The 17,240-nt window shown below is 40.4% G+C and overlaps 1 protein-coding gene across 3 annotated transcripts in view; it reads right to left on the bottom strand.

The window, feature by feature from the left end:
- LOC150080059 (protein turtle-like) overlaps window positions 1-17,240 on the bottom strand; it is an 886,305-nt gene that overhangs the window by 83,514 nt on the left and 785,551 nt on the right. For all 3 annotated transcript variants that reach the window (XM_090381137.1, XM_090381139.1, XM_090381138.1), the window contains one exon: window positions 5,018-5,224. In XM_090381137.1, the coding sequence (XP_090237263.1) occupies window positions 5,018-5,224 (207 nt within the window). The remainder of the gene's footprint in view (window positions 1-5,017; window positions 5,225-17,240) is intronic.

The raw sequence follows: 17,240 nt of genomic DNA on the forward strand, positions 1-17,240 counted from the left end.
CTCTAAAAATGCTCGTGATGTTAACATAAGTTATCTGATATTATTCTATCATGAAAAAAAGGCTATGCAGTATAAAGATACCATTATGAAAAATACATGTCCAAATTTAATAAAAAAAAGATTGTCTGTATGTGTGTGAGAGAGACTCCTTCTCTATACTTCTCTTCCTCCCCTCCACCTATTACTCTTTCTTTCTCTCTTATTTCTGTCAACCTCATTCATTTCCTTTTCAAAGTAACGAAATTAGAGTTTTACTAGCTTTTACAGCATCAGCCAAAAAAATGAAAACTTCCTTCCCATTTCACCTATTCATTCACTCCAAAAGTTTCACCAGTTCTTCCTTGAATTTATTTAAGCCATCATCTTCTTCCACAACGACAGATGGAAGTTTGTTCCACCAATCAACAACCCGCTGACTAAAGGCAAATTTCCGTACATCTATTCTACAACTGTCTTTCTTTAATTTGAATTTATGACCCATGGGTGCTTCATCTGAGCAAGAGGAAGAATCCCATCAGCACTGAGCTTGTTCAAGCTAATTAAGACCTTATACACCTCAACAGCTCACCTCGGAGGTGCTTGGTCTCCAGACGCTACAACTTGCAGAACTTAAAACTTTCTTGGTAAGGGCACACTTTGTTCCCCTCACCAATCTCGTTGACTTTTGTACTCGTTCCAGCAGCTCTACATCCTTCCTGACTTCCAAATTGAGACCTCCAGACCTGTTTGCAGTACTCAAAATGTGGCCTAACCATTCATGCTCTATGGTCTTAGAGAAATAAGAAGTTTGCAGGGACTATCTTCTCCTTTCATGTGTTTTTTTGATTAGCCGGATTTAGACTGCACTAAGATAATGCAGTAACCTTCACGCTGACAGCAGAATAAATTTCATTACAACAAGTTACTCAGATATTGCACTACATTGAAACAGATGGCCTCTCAGAGCTTATGAAGCATAATATACAAACTTCATTTAATTTCTGAGCTATATTATACTCTGAAGCTCTGACCTCATATACCGTATTGCAGATTACATCAGACAACTTCTTTACAACTGTTTTGTCTGAGTGTTCACTAGAGATGCTTGTTATCTGATGTGTAACCATAAGTTCTAAAATAGTCTGTCATAACAGTGTATCTTTTGAACAAACGAAAAATTTTAGGAAGGATAACTATTTGGAACTCCTCTTCATAAAGGCAAAGTTTGTTCTTCTGCCAGTAGTAAGACAATTGGATTACCTCAGCAGTTTAATAAAGGAACTCCAAACTTCTTATAGTAATTCTATACGAAACCACCTGAAATCCATTATGCTATCGCAGGAAAATCATCAATCACTAACTTGGCAGCCACCACAGAACGCATTCTCTCAGCATTCGAACAAAGAGCTGAGCTAGCAACCACATACCTCGACATAAGCGCAGCCTTTGATGCCGTGTCGATTCCGGCCTTGCTCCTCCTACTTAAGGAGAATTTTCACATTCGAGGTGATATGCTGTGCTTTTTGGAATCACTTCTCAGTCACAGAATACTTATTCTCCATCGGCAGCAACATACCCTATCCTGCGACATTACTGCTGGAGTACCGCAGGGGGGTGTCCTGTCTGGTGTCCTGTTCACAGCCATCATCGTGCCCATTATTGCCTCAACGAATGGTCTCCTATGCTATGCCGATGACTTCAAACTGCTGACTCCAATTAACCCTGGCGACGACCCCGCCCAGCTTAGCAACAGGATCAATTCCCAACTTAAGGATCTAGAATTGTACCTGGCAAACTTCAATCTAAAAATCAACCCTCTGAAGTCTGCTCAGGTTATATTCTCCCTTAAATCCATGCCGACAGTACTCAACGTTTCACTCGCAGGGGTACGAATACCAAACGTACCCTCGCACACAGACCTTGGCGTTCTGTTCGACCAAAAGATGTCCTTTGTCCACCAGATCGACAAACTCAGTACCAGATTTTCTCGTCTACGGTGGATCTCAAAGCAGCAGCTGCTACACGTCCGACATCCTGCCACTGTTAAAAGGTTCATCACCTCCACCGTCTACCCTGCCATTCTCTATGGTGCAGAAATATGGGCCTCTGCTGCACATACAAACCTTAAGCGGGTGTACACTGCTGAATACTGGCTACTGAAATGGGCGAATAACAAGCTTCGGCTACCTCCCGCTACCACAACTACCATGATGGCACAAGCACTCGACATCCCGAGGTTGAAGTTCCTGATCGTTGAAAAGAGGCTGGTCTTCACAGCCAAACTCATCTCAGGCCAAATATCATCTCCAAATATTTGGAATGCTTGCTCTTGGAGGATTCCACAGCCAAGCCTAAGGTCGGTACCAGCACTTGTGGCTCACCACAACAGGCTTGTACTCACCGAAAGATTTCTGCCCAAGCAGATGCTCGCTGCCCTCAACCGTGTGGACGCCGACATCGACACCATAATAAGTAAAAAGAAGGACAGACACAAGTTTATCAAAGCTCTTGAAACCTGAATCACTGCCAACTTGTATTTGTTTTTCTTTATTTGTGTTCAGCTCCTTGTTTTTATGATGTATTTGTATTTCTTTTTGCATTTGTAATCTGTATTTTGTAGCCTTTTGTATGTGTTCGCTATATTTTGTAGCCATTTGAATTTGTACTTATGTTATCTATATGTGAACCCCTGGCGCTCGTCGCCGTGATGGGATATTGTGCTGTAAATCTACTTCACAATAAAGATTTATTTATTTATTTATCTTTTTTCCTCACTCTTGCCTCTTTCTATTTTTGTTTGCCACTTCCTCTTTCATTCACTTTATTCCCTCTTTAGCTATATACACCCTTCTCTTCTTCTCTTCTATCTACAAACTTCAAAATTAGTGCTGCAAAACATATTAACCTAATCAATGTAACCTTGGTACTATCGTCAGACTAAAAATTTGAATTAATTATAATGACAGATTTAAGGGTGAATCTGGTTCCGTTTGCTCAACTCAAATTAGTGTGGCTAAAACCACTCTAATTTAATATGGAACCATGTCTAAGTAACCAATTTTATTCAACTTTAGTAAGGTATATACAAAGTGGCACGAAGATCAATTTATTTTAGGCTTAGGCGTTTTGTCATTTGACCTTTTATGTAATATTTTGGTTAAATATTTGATTTTGTGTTCATGTTACCGTTAATGAAGTGTTTTGCAATAGTTAATTAAATGTTTGCCTAATCATGTTTTTTTTATTTTTTTTTTTCTCAATGGGAAAGTTGTTTCCCTTCCTCGGTATAGTTTAAAAACTTCATCGGCGTACTTCTAAAAAGAACGTAAACTGATTTTATTTGAGGGATGAAGATAAACATAACAGTTGTAGTGCGAGGAAACGATTCTTCTTTTGAATTTCATTGAAGAGTGAACATCACATATAACCATTGCGTTATTATTATTTTTGTCCAAATAAAATAAGTTTGTGTTCGTTTCAGAAGTACACTGATGACGTTTCAGAGTATACTGAAGACAGGGAACAAACTTCCCATAAAGAGTAAAATATTGGCAAAATAGTAGATTAGGAAAACACAAGCTAGCAGCCAATTTATAGAATATTTTCCAATCAGAGAAGAGCCAACTGCCGAAATTGCAATTGGATTTAGTGGGAAAATTGTACAGCGAATGAGATCATGCAGTACAATTACTTGGGGGTTAATAACAGCGGAAGATTTTATTACATAGGGATAATCCAGAGGTCTTAGCCCTGTTGGCGATATTGAAGATTTCTGAAATCGGTTTGTACGAACTATCTGGTTCTAAGTGATTTTGGTTGCGTCAGTAATCCAAAGAGAACTGAAGGGTTGTCTAGGAAACGTAAAGAAATTCAGTTATTGTCTACAAGAGCTGCTCATCTTTTCGGTAATCTTTCTAACCAGACTAAGTAGCTTTCTCGGAATAACATGAAAAGATCGTCGGGGGCTTAACTTTCATCCATTAAAGACATTCCTATTTCTTTCCACTTCCTTACTCGTGCGCACGCGATGTCTACCACCACGCTTTCACGAACCCGTTGTCATTTTCTCTTACTACGTTGGAAGCGGTAATCCTATGATATTAGCGGACACCACCGTGACAGTTATTCGGAGCTTGAAATCACTCCGAGATCAATTGTGTTGCGCTGACCTCTGCACCCACGTGTCGTGCATTAAAATGCAAATAGGACGGGTTTCATATTTGATGTCTTAGTCGGTTCTTATTAGTTCCGAGCAGATCGAATATCCGGAAGAGCAAAGGGCGTCATCGAAGAATATATTCATTAACAGGGTAAAGTTCATCCATATATCACACGTTAGCAATTCCCTCAAGTTTTGACTCCTTTCTCCCTTTGTCATATGGTGTCAATAAATATCATATTTTCCCCAAAAAATAACTTGCCCTCCTTTATATTTCAGCTCTAAAAAGTAGAAACGAAAGTAAAAAGCAGATAATAAAAAGATTCGTGTTTCGATCGGTTTCTAAATCGTCACGTGACAATAAAAATACTGCGGAATAGCTTGGGGTTGGCACTGTTCCCTTATAAAAGCGTACGCGCAAAGATGAATTGTCTGTTTACTAAATAAATCTTAGCAGGAAGTGATTCAGTAAGTTTAAATATGATTAACCCAACGCGTACAGTCATATAAAAAGAGAAGACCCTCTTGGGTACTTCCAACAAGTCCTTGTACCTTTGCTGTAATATAGTTTACGATAGAAATAATAAAAATTCTATTAGTTTGTGAATAGGCATTAGATCCAATGCTATCATACAACGAGTTTCTTCCAATGATGAAATTTTAAATTTCAGACCATTCCCCATCCTCTAAGCGTAATGTAATATATGGATGGTCCCTAGCAAGATGCTACGTTATTACTTAAAACCAATGACTGTTGCTGTGGTCCAAAGAGAGTTTCGGCTTTATAACCTGCACACTACACAATTTCAACATTTACTTAACAACAAGGATTCAGAAGTGGGAATTAGACTTTCTTTGCGCTACATAAAATGGACTTACAATTTAGGTCAAGTGTTATCGATGTGGACGCTGGAACTGTGATGTTGTTGTTGGACGCTTGACATGTTAACACTGCCAGAAGATCTTGCCTTCGCAGTTCAGCCATTTCAAGCTCATTCCTGACAGAGTTATCACCGGTTACGAACGTGTACGAGTCGTCAAGTAAGGAATATTCTCTCCACCACGTCACAGCTGGACGGGGTTTACCTACAAATATAAAAGTAACAGAATTATTAACTGCACAGCCAGAAAAACAGGCTACAATTCAAAATAATTATTTTCATATGCTGCTATAAATCGTATATTTTCATGTTTAATAAACATTTCCTTTATTTCATTGAGTTAATTTATATATTAAAGTATTTTTGACTTTAATTATTTCGAATAATGTCAGCAGCAGGTGCTACAAGCAAGGTCATCCTAGGGCACAGTAGGCCCGGGTGCAAATACTGGTGTTATGGCCCCTTGCCACAATTTTCATGACATTATCTAGTTGTTTCTATATGTAGGATACGGATGCCTCGCACCCATTGTACATAGGGTGCAAGAATATTTGCTGATGCTATAGAGGCAGTGATAGGTGGGCCGGAAAACTGCTAGCTTGGGGGATACAAGGACTAATAGATTAACAGTAGCCACTGGCAGAGGTGAAAGTGATTCTTGCACTGCTTCTATTGGAATGAGCAGCAGCCTGGAAAACAAGATACAGGGTACTTCAGAGACTGCTGGGAGTCATTGCGGTACAAGTAAACACATGGGTTGTGTTAGGGTAGCTGAGAATAGGAACAGGTGTAGGTATAGTTGCGTGTACACCAATGATAGGAGTTTGGTAAATAAATTTGATGAATTTGAGGTGTTGTTCAAATCATCAAAGGCAGATATCGTTGGAATATATCAGAGACGTGGTGTGACACAGATATAAGGAATGCAGAACTGGAATTTGGGGAGAACAACGTCTACAGAAAGGATAGACAGGATAGCAAGGGAGGAGGGGTTATGCTATTAGTTAAGAAACACATAAAATCCAAGGAAGTGAAGCCAGTCGACATCGCTGGACAGTGCAGTGTCGAGTCAGTTTGGTGTGACATAACCATTAGGAGATGAAAATTGAGAGTAGGAGTGTGCTATAGGCCTAATGACTCTGATGAGTATAATAAGAAACTGTACAGGGAAATAGAGTGGGCCAGTAAATCAGAGAGTCTTATAATGGGGGATTTTAATTTCCCAGATATTGACTGGAATTTGGGGGTTGGTCACTTACACACTAGCAAGGCTTTTGTGGATTTATTGGATGATTGTTTTCTACATCAGCATGTTCGGGAGGCAACTAGAGGGAGTAATACTTTGATCTGATTATCAGTAGTGATTCTTCATGCATTAAGAATCTGCAGATAAATGAACCACTAGGTGGAAGTGATCACAGTGTGCTGAAGTGGGATTTACTTAAAGATGTAACTACCATCAGGGGTAAAGGGAAGGGTTTTTGCTTTCGTAAAGGTGGCTACGGTGGTCTGATACAGTATTTAAATTATATACGGTGGGACCAACTGATGGTGTTACCAACAGCAAATTCAAAATGGGAAGTATTCAAAGAAATAATCTTGGAAGCTACTAGGCTTTACTTACCAACTAAGAAATATTGTTCAAGGTTTAGGTCTAAATGGATGTCAGGTGAAGATATGTCAGATATCATAGGCTTCCATGTCACAATGGGTGACATGGAAGCCTATGATAGATATAAGCTGGTCTGTAACCAAGTCACAAAGGAGATTAGGCAGGCAAAGGCAGATTATGGGAAATCCTTGGCAAAGGATATAAAGAAAAACAACAAAGAGTTCTTTACCTATGTAAACTCTAGAAGGAAAGGGATGAATAAGTTTGGTCCACTGGATATTGATGGTTGAACTGTTGATGATCCTGCTCAGCTGGATAACAAACTAAATGAGTATTTTGCATCTACATTCACACAAGAGGAGTTATTCAGGGAGGGGAATGCCAGAGTTGAATTAAATTCTGTCAGTGAGCTGGATGATTTTGTAATAACTGAGAGGAAAAGTGGAGGAGAAATTGATGAAGATAAACATAAAAAAGGCACCAGGGGTGGACGGGATCTATTCAGTTATATTAAAGGAGGCAGCAAAGGAAGTAAGCAAACCTTAGCCATAATTATGAGAGCTTCTTTGGACTCAGGGGAGGTACCCATGGACTGGAGATGTGCAAATGTGACCCCAATTCACAAAGGGGGATCAAAGGGCAACACAAGTAATTATAGACCTGTTAGTTTAATTTCTGTTCCAGGGAAATTAATGGAGGCACTGGTTAAAGAAGCACTGCAGGATCATCTAGACGAGACGTCAGTTATAGCTCGGACACAGCATGGTTTTGTTAAGGGAAAGTCTTGCATGACCAATTTGCTTGGATACTATGATGTGGTCACAAAGCAACTGGATGTAGGGAATAACTTTGATATAATATATTTGATTCTTAGAAAGGTTTTTGATACTGTTGCACATGGAAAACTGCTGCACAAATTGGAGCAGTGTGGCATTAGAGGCAAACTGCTACTATGGATAAAGGGATAGTTGAGTGGGAGGAGACAGAGAGTGGTAATCAATGGACACTGCTCATCGTGGACTAATGTTATTACTGGAGTCCCTCAGGGTTCAATGTAGGGTCCATTGTTATTTTCTGTATTTATCAATGATATTGATGATGGTATATCAAGCTTAATGTCCAAGTTTGCAGACGATACAAAGGTTGGCAGGGTTGTTAAGGATACGAATGACAGTAGGCTGCTGCAACAGGATCTAGAAAATTTGAGCAGATGGGCAAATGAAGTTTAACATTGACAAATGTAAAGTACTACATATGGGAAACAGCAACCCCAGGGTGACGTATCAACTCTGTGGTACTACAGTGACAGTGGTAGAGAACGAAAAGGACCTGGGGGTGTTTGTGCAGGCAGATATGAAGTTTTCTGAGCAGTGCAGACGGGCTGCAAGCGCAGCTCATGGTGTCTTGTCAATGATATTCAGGAATTTTTCTAGCAGAGATAAAGAGGTGATTATCCCCTTATATAAGGCAATGGTGAGGCCACACCTTGAGTACTGTATACAGGTCTGGAAGCCTCATTTTAAGACGGATGTAGAGCTGTTGCAACGAGTACAGAGAAGGGCAACACGATTAGTGAATGGAACAAAGGGTTGCTCTTAAGAAGAAAGACTTAAATTTTGCAAATTACAGTGTCTGGAGACTAGGCACCGGCTAGGTGATCTGATAGAGGTGTACAAAGTCTTGAATGGTTTGAGCATGCTCAATGCTGATGGAATTGTTCCTCTTACTCAGAATAATCATTTGAGAGGGCATAAATTCAAATTGAGAAAAGAGAGAAGTAGGATAGATGTGCGGAAGTTTGCCTTTAGCCAGCGGGTGGTTGTTTGGTGGAAGAGACTTTCAGCCTTTGTTGTGGAAGCTGATAGCTTAAAAAAATTAAGGCCGAGCTGTACAGGTACTTGGAATGAATGGAGGAGTGAAATGGGAACGTTTTTTTTTTTTTTTTTTTTTTTTTGGTTGATGCTGCATAAGCTTGCTTTCTTGCATCATATGCCACTACTAATGCTAATGCTCTTGCCAGACGATTCCAGAACATTGATAAACATTTTTCTTTTAGAAATTTTGGGAAAACAGATTTAATTTAGAATTAGAAAAGTCCTCCTTACTCCTGCATTGTAAACTAAACAACAGTGATATGACATAACTATTTAAAAGAAAAATGCATTTTCTAAATTGCTAGGGGGGAATTATTTGATTTTGTCTCCACTCTCAATGTGCTTAAGTGTAAGAGTAAGTGTGTTCAGGGTCAAGTGGCACCACAGGTTTCCTCCATATCCGCGTAGTTTACATTGTGGTGTGTTACAGTACGCTGTAAATGCCAGAGATTTAAAAGTGTGTGGGTCTTGGATCGTTTAGTGTAGAGTGCCGTTGTTCTTCTGGTCGTTTAGCCGCTGAACCCCAGATGGGGCCCAACGTTGCCCCACTTACGTCCTGTGGAGCTAGATCAGGAACCCAGTAGCTTATATATACTCTGGCAGGTCCTGCCACCTAATTTCCTGAGATTTCGGTGGATAGGATCTAAAAAAAAAAAAAAAAAAGGGGAACACTTAAGTTTAGAAAAAGCCAGGAGAGCTTAATGTGGTTCACTTTTCAATTTAGAAATCGCTAATTGTGATTAGTTGTGTGGAGTTTACGCTGGCGTATTAGTCAGAATAAGGGGAAGAGACTGAAGACTGGGGGAGAAAGACAGACGTATGGGGTCGATAGGGAAGGCAACCCCAGGTGGTCAGTAAGGCATGTCCATGCCTCACCAGGCGAAGTATAAATGGGGTGGCAGGGGACGGAGGAGACAAGAAGACCATCTCCTCCACCCGCTACCGGGGAGAGGAAAAAAGGTACCAGGCAAGGGAGCTGGTACAGATCGCCATTTAGCTACATGGCAGTGAGGCTGCAGCAGTCGTAGTGTAGTCATAAGATCATGTTCGGTAGTAGAGCTGCTCGTGGGACAGTGTCCCGTCTAAGTTGAATGTCTTTGTTTTTGGTTCTCTGTCTTCAGTTAGTACATTTGTCAGTTTCACTTAGGTCTCATATTTGTTGGTACATAGGCAGGATTTCTTGGTTCCAGTGTTAGTTCGTATCATTGTAGGAAGTGCACCGTCTACAGTTAGTATCTTCCACATAATTATCATTCCGGGGTGTGTCCGAAAGGATGTTTTCATTTGTTAGCTGGCTGGTCGTCTTTCACTCTTGGAGTATTGCATTTAGGGTTCTTCTTCTTGAGAAGAGTTCTTGAGCGAAGTTGGTCAGGGCTCTGTATTCCTCCTCTAAATCCAGTAGGTGAAACGCTTGTCCTCTGGGGAGGTATCTTATACTCGTGATTAGAATGCACCTGAGATCCTCGTATTGCGGACAGTCATACATGAGGTGTTCGCAGGTTTCGATCTCTCCACATGTACAGTCTGGGTCCTCTACAAGGGCGAAGTCCATTAACTTTGCGTTAAAGGGCCGTGTCCAGTTAGCAAGTATGTTGTTTGCAACCCGGAAAGAACAAAGTAGGCGATTTTGGATAGATTTTTCAAGTTGCGGCAAGGACTTATGGGTGATTGCTCGTTTGGATGTTTCTGCCCACCTGTCCTGCCACACCTGCAGCAGATGAGACTGAAGCCGGATCTTTTCTACCTTATGGTTGTTTGTTAGGTCTATTGTAAATTGAAGGAAAGTGGTGGTTGTTCCCTTAGATAAGTAGTAGAGGAGTCCTGTTCTTGAGATTTCAAGGTCAAGTGGAAGTACTGCTGCTGTCACTTGCAGCGCTGGGTTACTCACCGTTCTGCAGGCGCGGGTGGTAGTGAGCAGGATGGTGCGTTTAATTGCATCCAGGGTTTTCTTATTTACTACCAAGGCAGTTTTGTCGTACCAGATTGCTGAAGCGTATGTAATTATTGGGAGGAAAGTTGTCTTGTAGTATAAGGCTAGGGTACGCTTTTTGAGACCACAGTCTCGCCTTGTGACCCTAGCTACCATGGCAGAGTAGTTTCTGATCTTTTGTCTTAGGAATTTGAGATGTGGTTGGAAGGATAAGTTATTGTCTAGTATGACACCCAGATATTTTAGTTGACTGAGGAACTTGAAAATTGTCCCATCAATCTTAATCTGGGGTGGTCGTCTCACACAACAAGTTTAGACAAATACACCAACAAATCCACCTAAACAACAACAGCACTTAAGATTTGCATATCGTTGTAGGGATCATAACCTTACCCCACATGGATTTAGGATTAAAGCACCATTTAAAGACGCTCGTATGGCTAAGATTATTGTGTGGTCGTCTCAGTTGCAGGGTTCCTTTAAGCAGCGCCGACGATATCTTTGTCGGCGACATTGTTAAGAAATTCTTCTTGGCCCACTGTTGAATATCTGTAGGGCCTGATTAGCTAGAATTTTCAATTGGGCTCTGGAGTTTGCTTGCACTGTCAAAATCAGGTCATCTTGCGAAGGCCTGCATTCCCACCGCTCTTAGGTACATTCTCAAAAACTCTTCAAATACCAAGTTCCAGAGGAGTGGGCCCAATACAGACCCCTGTGGACATCCTCCTCTGTGTACTGTTCTTGCGGTCTTTTTGTATGGAGTGTTTATCTTAATTTTTCTTTGTGTGAGAGATAGGTTTCTATGACTTTATAGAGGTTGATGTGTACTTTAGCTTCCCTGAGTCTGCCCAAGACGCTCGGCCACCAGAGGGAATCGAACGCCCCGGCAAAGTCAATCGATATTACGAGGAAATATTTGTTGTCACATTCTTTGACCTTGTTAATTAGGTTTCTGAGAGCTTCTGTTGTGGAGGATCCCGGTTTAAATCCAAACTGATTCCCAGCTAGGAGGCCAGCTGCTTCGCAGTGTTGGAGAATTCGTTTGTGCAGTAGCTTTTCAAACAATTTGCTAACTACTGAAAGAAGTGCGATAGGCCTGAAGGATTTGGGGCACTCTGATTTCTTAGTCGGACTCTTGATGATAAGTTTGATGTTGGCCGTTTTCCATTTTGTTGGGAATTTCCTTACCTCTAGGCTGAACAGGGTCAATAGAAGTTGCGGTGTATATTCTATTACTTTTTTAAGTATGTCTGGTTCTATCATGTCTAGACCGGGACATTTTCTGTTTCTTATCCGGGGGGGGGGGGGCAGATGTGAGTGTGTGCTTCTGAGGCACTTAAAAAGTTCCCCGAAATATCCCATAAAGTTCCTCGTAGGAAAGAGAGGCGAAACATGTCACGCCGAGTTCAATATACATCGAGTGGACAGAAATCATGGGATACCTACGTAGTAACGGGTAGGCACATCTTTCGCCCGGATAAGGGCAGTCACACGGCGAGACATTGAGTCCAATAGTTTACGAAAGCGTGCCACAGTTATTTACATACATGCTTGCTGCACAGCTGTGCACAATTCCATCGCATTCCTGGGTGGAGAATTCAAAGCTCGAACGGACCTTTCCAAAGATGCTCCACAGGCTCATGTCCGCTGAACGGGGAGGCCATTTCATGGTGGTAAAATCTGCGGAATGCTCTTCGAACCATGTTCTAGTCACCACGCCTCTGTGGAGAGGCGCATTGTCCTATTGAAAGAGAGAGTCCATTACCCTGTGGGTGCAGGATGACCATGAAGGGATGCAGTTGGTCTGCAAGGATGTACACGTAACCTGTACCGTTCAGAGATGACTGTAGACGTATCGGAGGGCCCAATGTGTGCCAGTTGAACACGCCCCAGACCATTACCTGCCTGAACAGTTTCTTGTTAACATGACGAGTGCATAGCTTCGTGTGGTCCCCGCCAGATACGCACCCTCCCGTCCTGTCGAAATAACTGGAAACGGGACTCATCGGACCTGGAGACCCGTCTCCAATCATCCAAGGTCCAATGCCGATGTTCTTTCGCCCAGTTGAGGCGTGTAGTCCTGTGTCTTGATGTTAGCAATTGGACTCTGGTGGGTCGATGGCTCCCATAACCTATTGCGGTTAATGATCGCCTGATTGTCTTGATGGAAACCTTACTGGAATCTCCCTCGTTAAAGTCGATCGGCGGTGATTTGTGCCACTGTCGCTCTCCAGTTGGCTGAAACAATGTGAGACAGGAGTCGACGGCCATGTTCATCCACCACCTTTCTCCGCCCACAGCGCTGTTCATGATGAGATGTTATTCCGGAAATGGCATATTCCCGATACACTCTTGATACTGTCAAACGGGAATAGGGCAATTTCTGTATCAACTTCGCTACAGAGTAACCCATGCCTAGGGTACTCACTATCATCCATATTTCAAAGTCGTTAACTCACGACGTTTATCCATACTGACATCGAATTACTGTCTACGCGAATGCAGTGTACCTATATACCTGCCAAGCGGTGGGTTCGTCCACTAGCGAAAGAGGTGACAGTGTCTCCTTGCCCAGGAATCAGGTATCCCATGAATTCTGTCCTTTTAGTGTACTTATGTGGAAGTAATATGCAAGTTATGATATATTTAAAAAGTGTTAGGTAGTTGCCAGTGGCAGTTTAAGTGCACAAAGGAAGTGTTGAATTCTGGCTTCGTGGAAAAACATTGGCGACTTATCATCGCTCCACTGTCTCCAGAGCCTATCTGGAGCTTTATTGTTACAGAAAGCATAGTTGAGGATTCGAAGAAACAGCCAATTTATGAGTGATAAGAAATATGGAATGAGAGAGGCACCGAGCATCAATCTTATTCACCAGATACCTGGCATCGTGTTCAAAGATGTTAACAAAGCTGAAAAAAAAAAAAAAAACTGGTAGAATGCCCATACAGAAAATGGGAATTTCGCCATCATCGACAGAACGCGAAACGGACCTTAATCATCAAGCGAGTGAGAAAAATGGACATTAATGGTTTTCCTTTTGTCTTAAGCGATGGATAACAGAATTATGGTATGCTTTCGAGCAGAAGTTTACGACTACTGTTTGTCTAATATTATACACTGCTGTCAGAAATGCAAGGGGTAAAAGAGACTGTTTATGTCTGTAGTAAGGGAAGTAAATCCTTTACGCTTTTTATCAACGACAGGGCAACGTTGGAATATCTAAATTATAATTGATATCGGCGTGTTCATCACGTTTGCAATACAGTTCTTTGCTTATCAAAAAGAAACATTACTACGCAGCTCATCCAGTTTCTTAGTGTTAGCCCAGCATCTAAGGCCAGCGAAGTAGAAGGCCATAACTGTCAGAAGCGGAACGTGGATAATGCACTTATCTCCATGCAGCTAGCTGGATGACAAAAGGGATTAATATCGTATTAATCTTTCTTAAGCCTTCTATTTATAGCGAACTCGGGAATAAGGCGAGACAGGAGGGGAGGAGACAAGTGAAAGAGGCGTAAGTATATAAATTTTCTTGTTATCTACGAAACGTATTGCTAGTTTACTAGGTAGGAGTGCCATAAGAGTTTTATTTCTCATAAGAAGTTTCTAAAGTGGAAATAAGATTGTGATATTTCAACGATAAAGCAGTAATGGCTATAAAGTTCTTAATAGAAGTGCTAGAAAGTGGCTTTCTTTTTGTCTAAAGGAAAAATATAACTGTTTGGGGTGCATCACTTATAAGTAATTATTTTTATTTTATATTTTTTTTTCTATTATAATTTCGGCTATACATACCGCATTAATTTAAATTGTAAACTCTGTAAAATGCTTTATAACCTGAATTTCTGGTTAATGCACTTTTCTGGATATTATTCTAACATTATTATACGAATCTTGGGGGAACTGACCCCCCCCCCCCTTCTGATAAGAGAAGTATGATCACAGCACTTTATTAACCGTGCAATTTAAAATAATAGCCGAAATTATTACACTGTATAAAACAGTCTAAGCGCGTGGAAATGGGCGACACATGTAGCCTTACCAATCCAAGTATCGGTGTGTTCTGACATAGGGTATACGTTTTTGATTTAAAATTGTAAAATTCCAATCGTCCATGCTTCCACATCGCCAAAATTACCATCTAATTCGGTTTTGAACTTTACCAAATTCTCAGCCTTGGGCACTTTGGAAGATAATTTATTTAAGTGATTTGCACACGCTGTTGAAGAAAAAATTTCGTTCAACTCAGTCTTCTGATATTCCAGAAGGGTTTATATTATATAGCAGGTACCAATATGAGATAAGTAATTATTTCTGTTTTTCCTATTTTACTAATTCCCTAATTTTAAAAGGCTAAGGCAGAGAGTGGTTATCAATGGATACTGCTCTACGTGGACTAATGTTATTAGTGGAGTTCCCCAGGGTTCTGTGCTTGACCCATATTTTCAGTATTTATCAATGATATTGATGAAGGTATATCTGGCTTAATGTCTATGTTTGCAGATGATACAAAGGTTGGCAGGGTGGTTGACAACAGTCATCAGGGTGAGCTACTTGCAACTAGCTCTACGAAAAATTGGATCGATGGGCCGAGAAATGGCAGCTGAAGTTTAACATTGAGAAATGTAAGGTACTGAACATGGTTAGAAGTAAACCCAGAGTAATTTATCAACTGTGTGGTACTGTACTCAGAGTAGTGGATAATGAAAAAGACCTGAGGTAAATGTGCAGTGGGACCTGGGAGTAATTGTGCAGTGCAGTCATCAAATTCTATGAGCAGTGCAGTCATGAAACTCTATGAGCAGTGCAGACATGCTGCCAGGACAACTGATGGGGTTTTGTTAATGATATACAGAAACTTTGCTAACGGGGATTGATTACCCTTTTGTTTAAGGCCATGGTTAGTCTACATCTGTAGTACTGTATCTTCTGTTTGGAGGCCTCACTTTAGAAAGGAGATAGATTTGTTGGAGCGGGTGCAGGAGGAATTCAACCAGACTGGTGAAGAGAACAAAAGGGTGCTCTTATCTAGAAAGGCTTCAGTTTTGCAAAATGCAGCATCTAGAGACTAGGCACCTTCAGGGAGATCTGATTGAGGTGTTTAAAGCCTTTTGAATGGGGATTCAGTAAGCTGAATGTTAATAGCATTCTTCCACTTGCTGCGACTACACGCATGAGGGGGAATAAACTCAAGGTTTATGCCCCCTCATGAAGGCTGGATCAGGAAGGCTGGCTGCAGGAAAGATTTACGGAAGTTTGCCTTCATCCAGCAGGTGGTTTATTGTTGGAACAGGCTTCCATCTTTTGCTGTGGAGGGGTTGAATAAATTCGAGGGAGAACTAGATAAATTCTTGGAGGGTACGGCTTGGTGAACTGTGTAGGTTTTTCATTTATTTATTTTATTTTATTTTTTTTTTTTTTGGCTGATGCTATATAAGCTTGCTTTCTTGTACCATTTGCCACTACTACTACTATTTGACGTGTAATATTTAAAAAAAAATTATAACTTAAACTGAATGCATCTCTCATTGCATAGAAAGGTGCAGTCAGTTTAACGTAGTCTCGGCATACTGTTTTTTTTTTTTTTTTTTTTTTTTTTAGTTGACACGGGAAAAGACTATTTATAAAATAAATGAAGTTTATTTGAAACATATGCAATCTCCTTTTATCAAAAATGCCAAAATTCCATTTGCTATTTAAAAGCATTATTTCAAAATGATTTCGTTATACTCTTTTAAATCACTATTTTTCCTTCAAATTCAATTATTCAAATCGCCCTTCCCTGCAGACACACCCTTTGTTGGTGTTTTCTTTTTACCATAGTTTATAACGCAGTTCAAAATACTCCAGCTGGGATCCCAAGACGCTGCTTATAGCACACCTCGGCATTCATGTAACCACCGAGAAACATAAATCTTTTTCGTAGTCGTAAAGGCTATGTAATGATATTGTGGTTGCTGCTTTGTGGTGTGTTTAAGCTGAATTGAATTTAAGAGCTGTTTACGTACATTAAGGGCATATCTGGTATCATGCGGTTGGTCGCAGTGCAAAGAGGAATGCTTCTATTAAATAAGTGTTAGTCCCAAAATGAGGTTGTAAAACTATTTCATTTTATGCATAAAGTTTACGAAAATACCTCACGGAATAGGATCTAAAGAAGTTTACCGTGTTAAAGGTAAGAAAACAAGCTGTGTTTATTTTTTATTTATTTCCCAGAGGCATACATAATGGTAGGAACATTTTCTCTCGTGGTCTCTAGAGTTAATGGAAATATTAATGGCATAAACCCATGTAGCTATTTCTGGTTTTCATTAATAAAATTAATCTTAAAATGTGTCAGAGTAGTGACTGGAAATATTTTATTTCCGAAGGGATTTTTATTAAACGTTGAATATTAAAGACTTTTTAAAACTGAAGATAACAGGAATTTTGTTTGCGACCAAAAATTGAAGCTCTCGCTCAGACTGCATACACGGGGAACCAAAATTTCAAATTGAAGAAGATTCAAGTTGAACGTAAATTTTGCTTCAGCCAGAGGTTGGTTGATTGTTCGAAAATCCTCCCATATGGTGTTGTAGAGATGGATAGTTTGAAAAATTTAAGAAAGAATTAATATCCATTATTAACTGGGTACCTCAAGTGATGTGAGGCATGTTCATTTTATAAGGTCTACTAATTTATTCAACAAAAAATACACGTTAAAGGAAAGAAATTTGCGACAATTTTCAACAGAGTTCACAAAACGTTTCACATATTCATAGCATCTGTTAAATATGTTGAAAGGCTTGTCCTTTGTGCTTAAGC

Source organism: Mastigoproctus giganteus, chromosome 9, assembly GCF_048544385.1.
Source record: "Mastigoproctus giganteus isolate SK-2022 chromosome 9, ASM4854438v1, whole genome shotgun sequence".
Lineage (NCBI taxonomy): Eukaryota > Metazoa > Arthropoda > Arachnida > Uropygi > Thelyphonidae > Mastigoproctus > Mastigoproctus giganteus.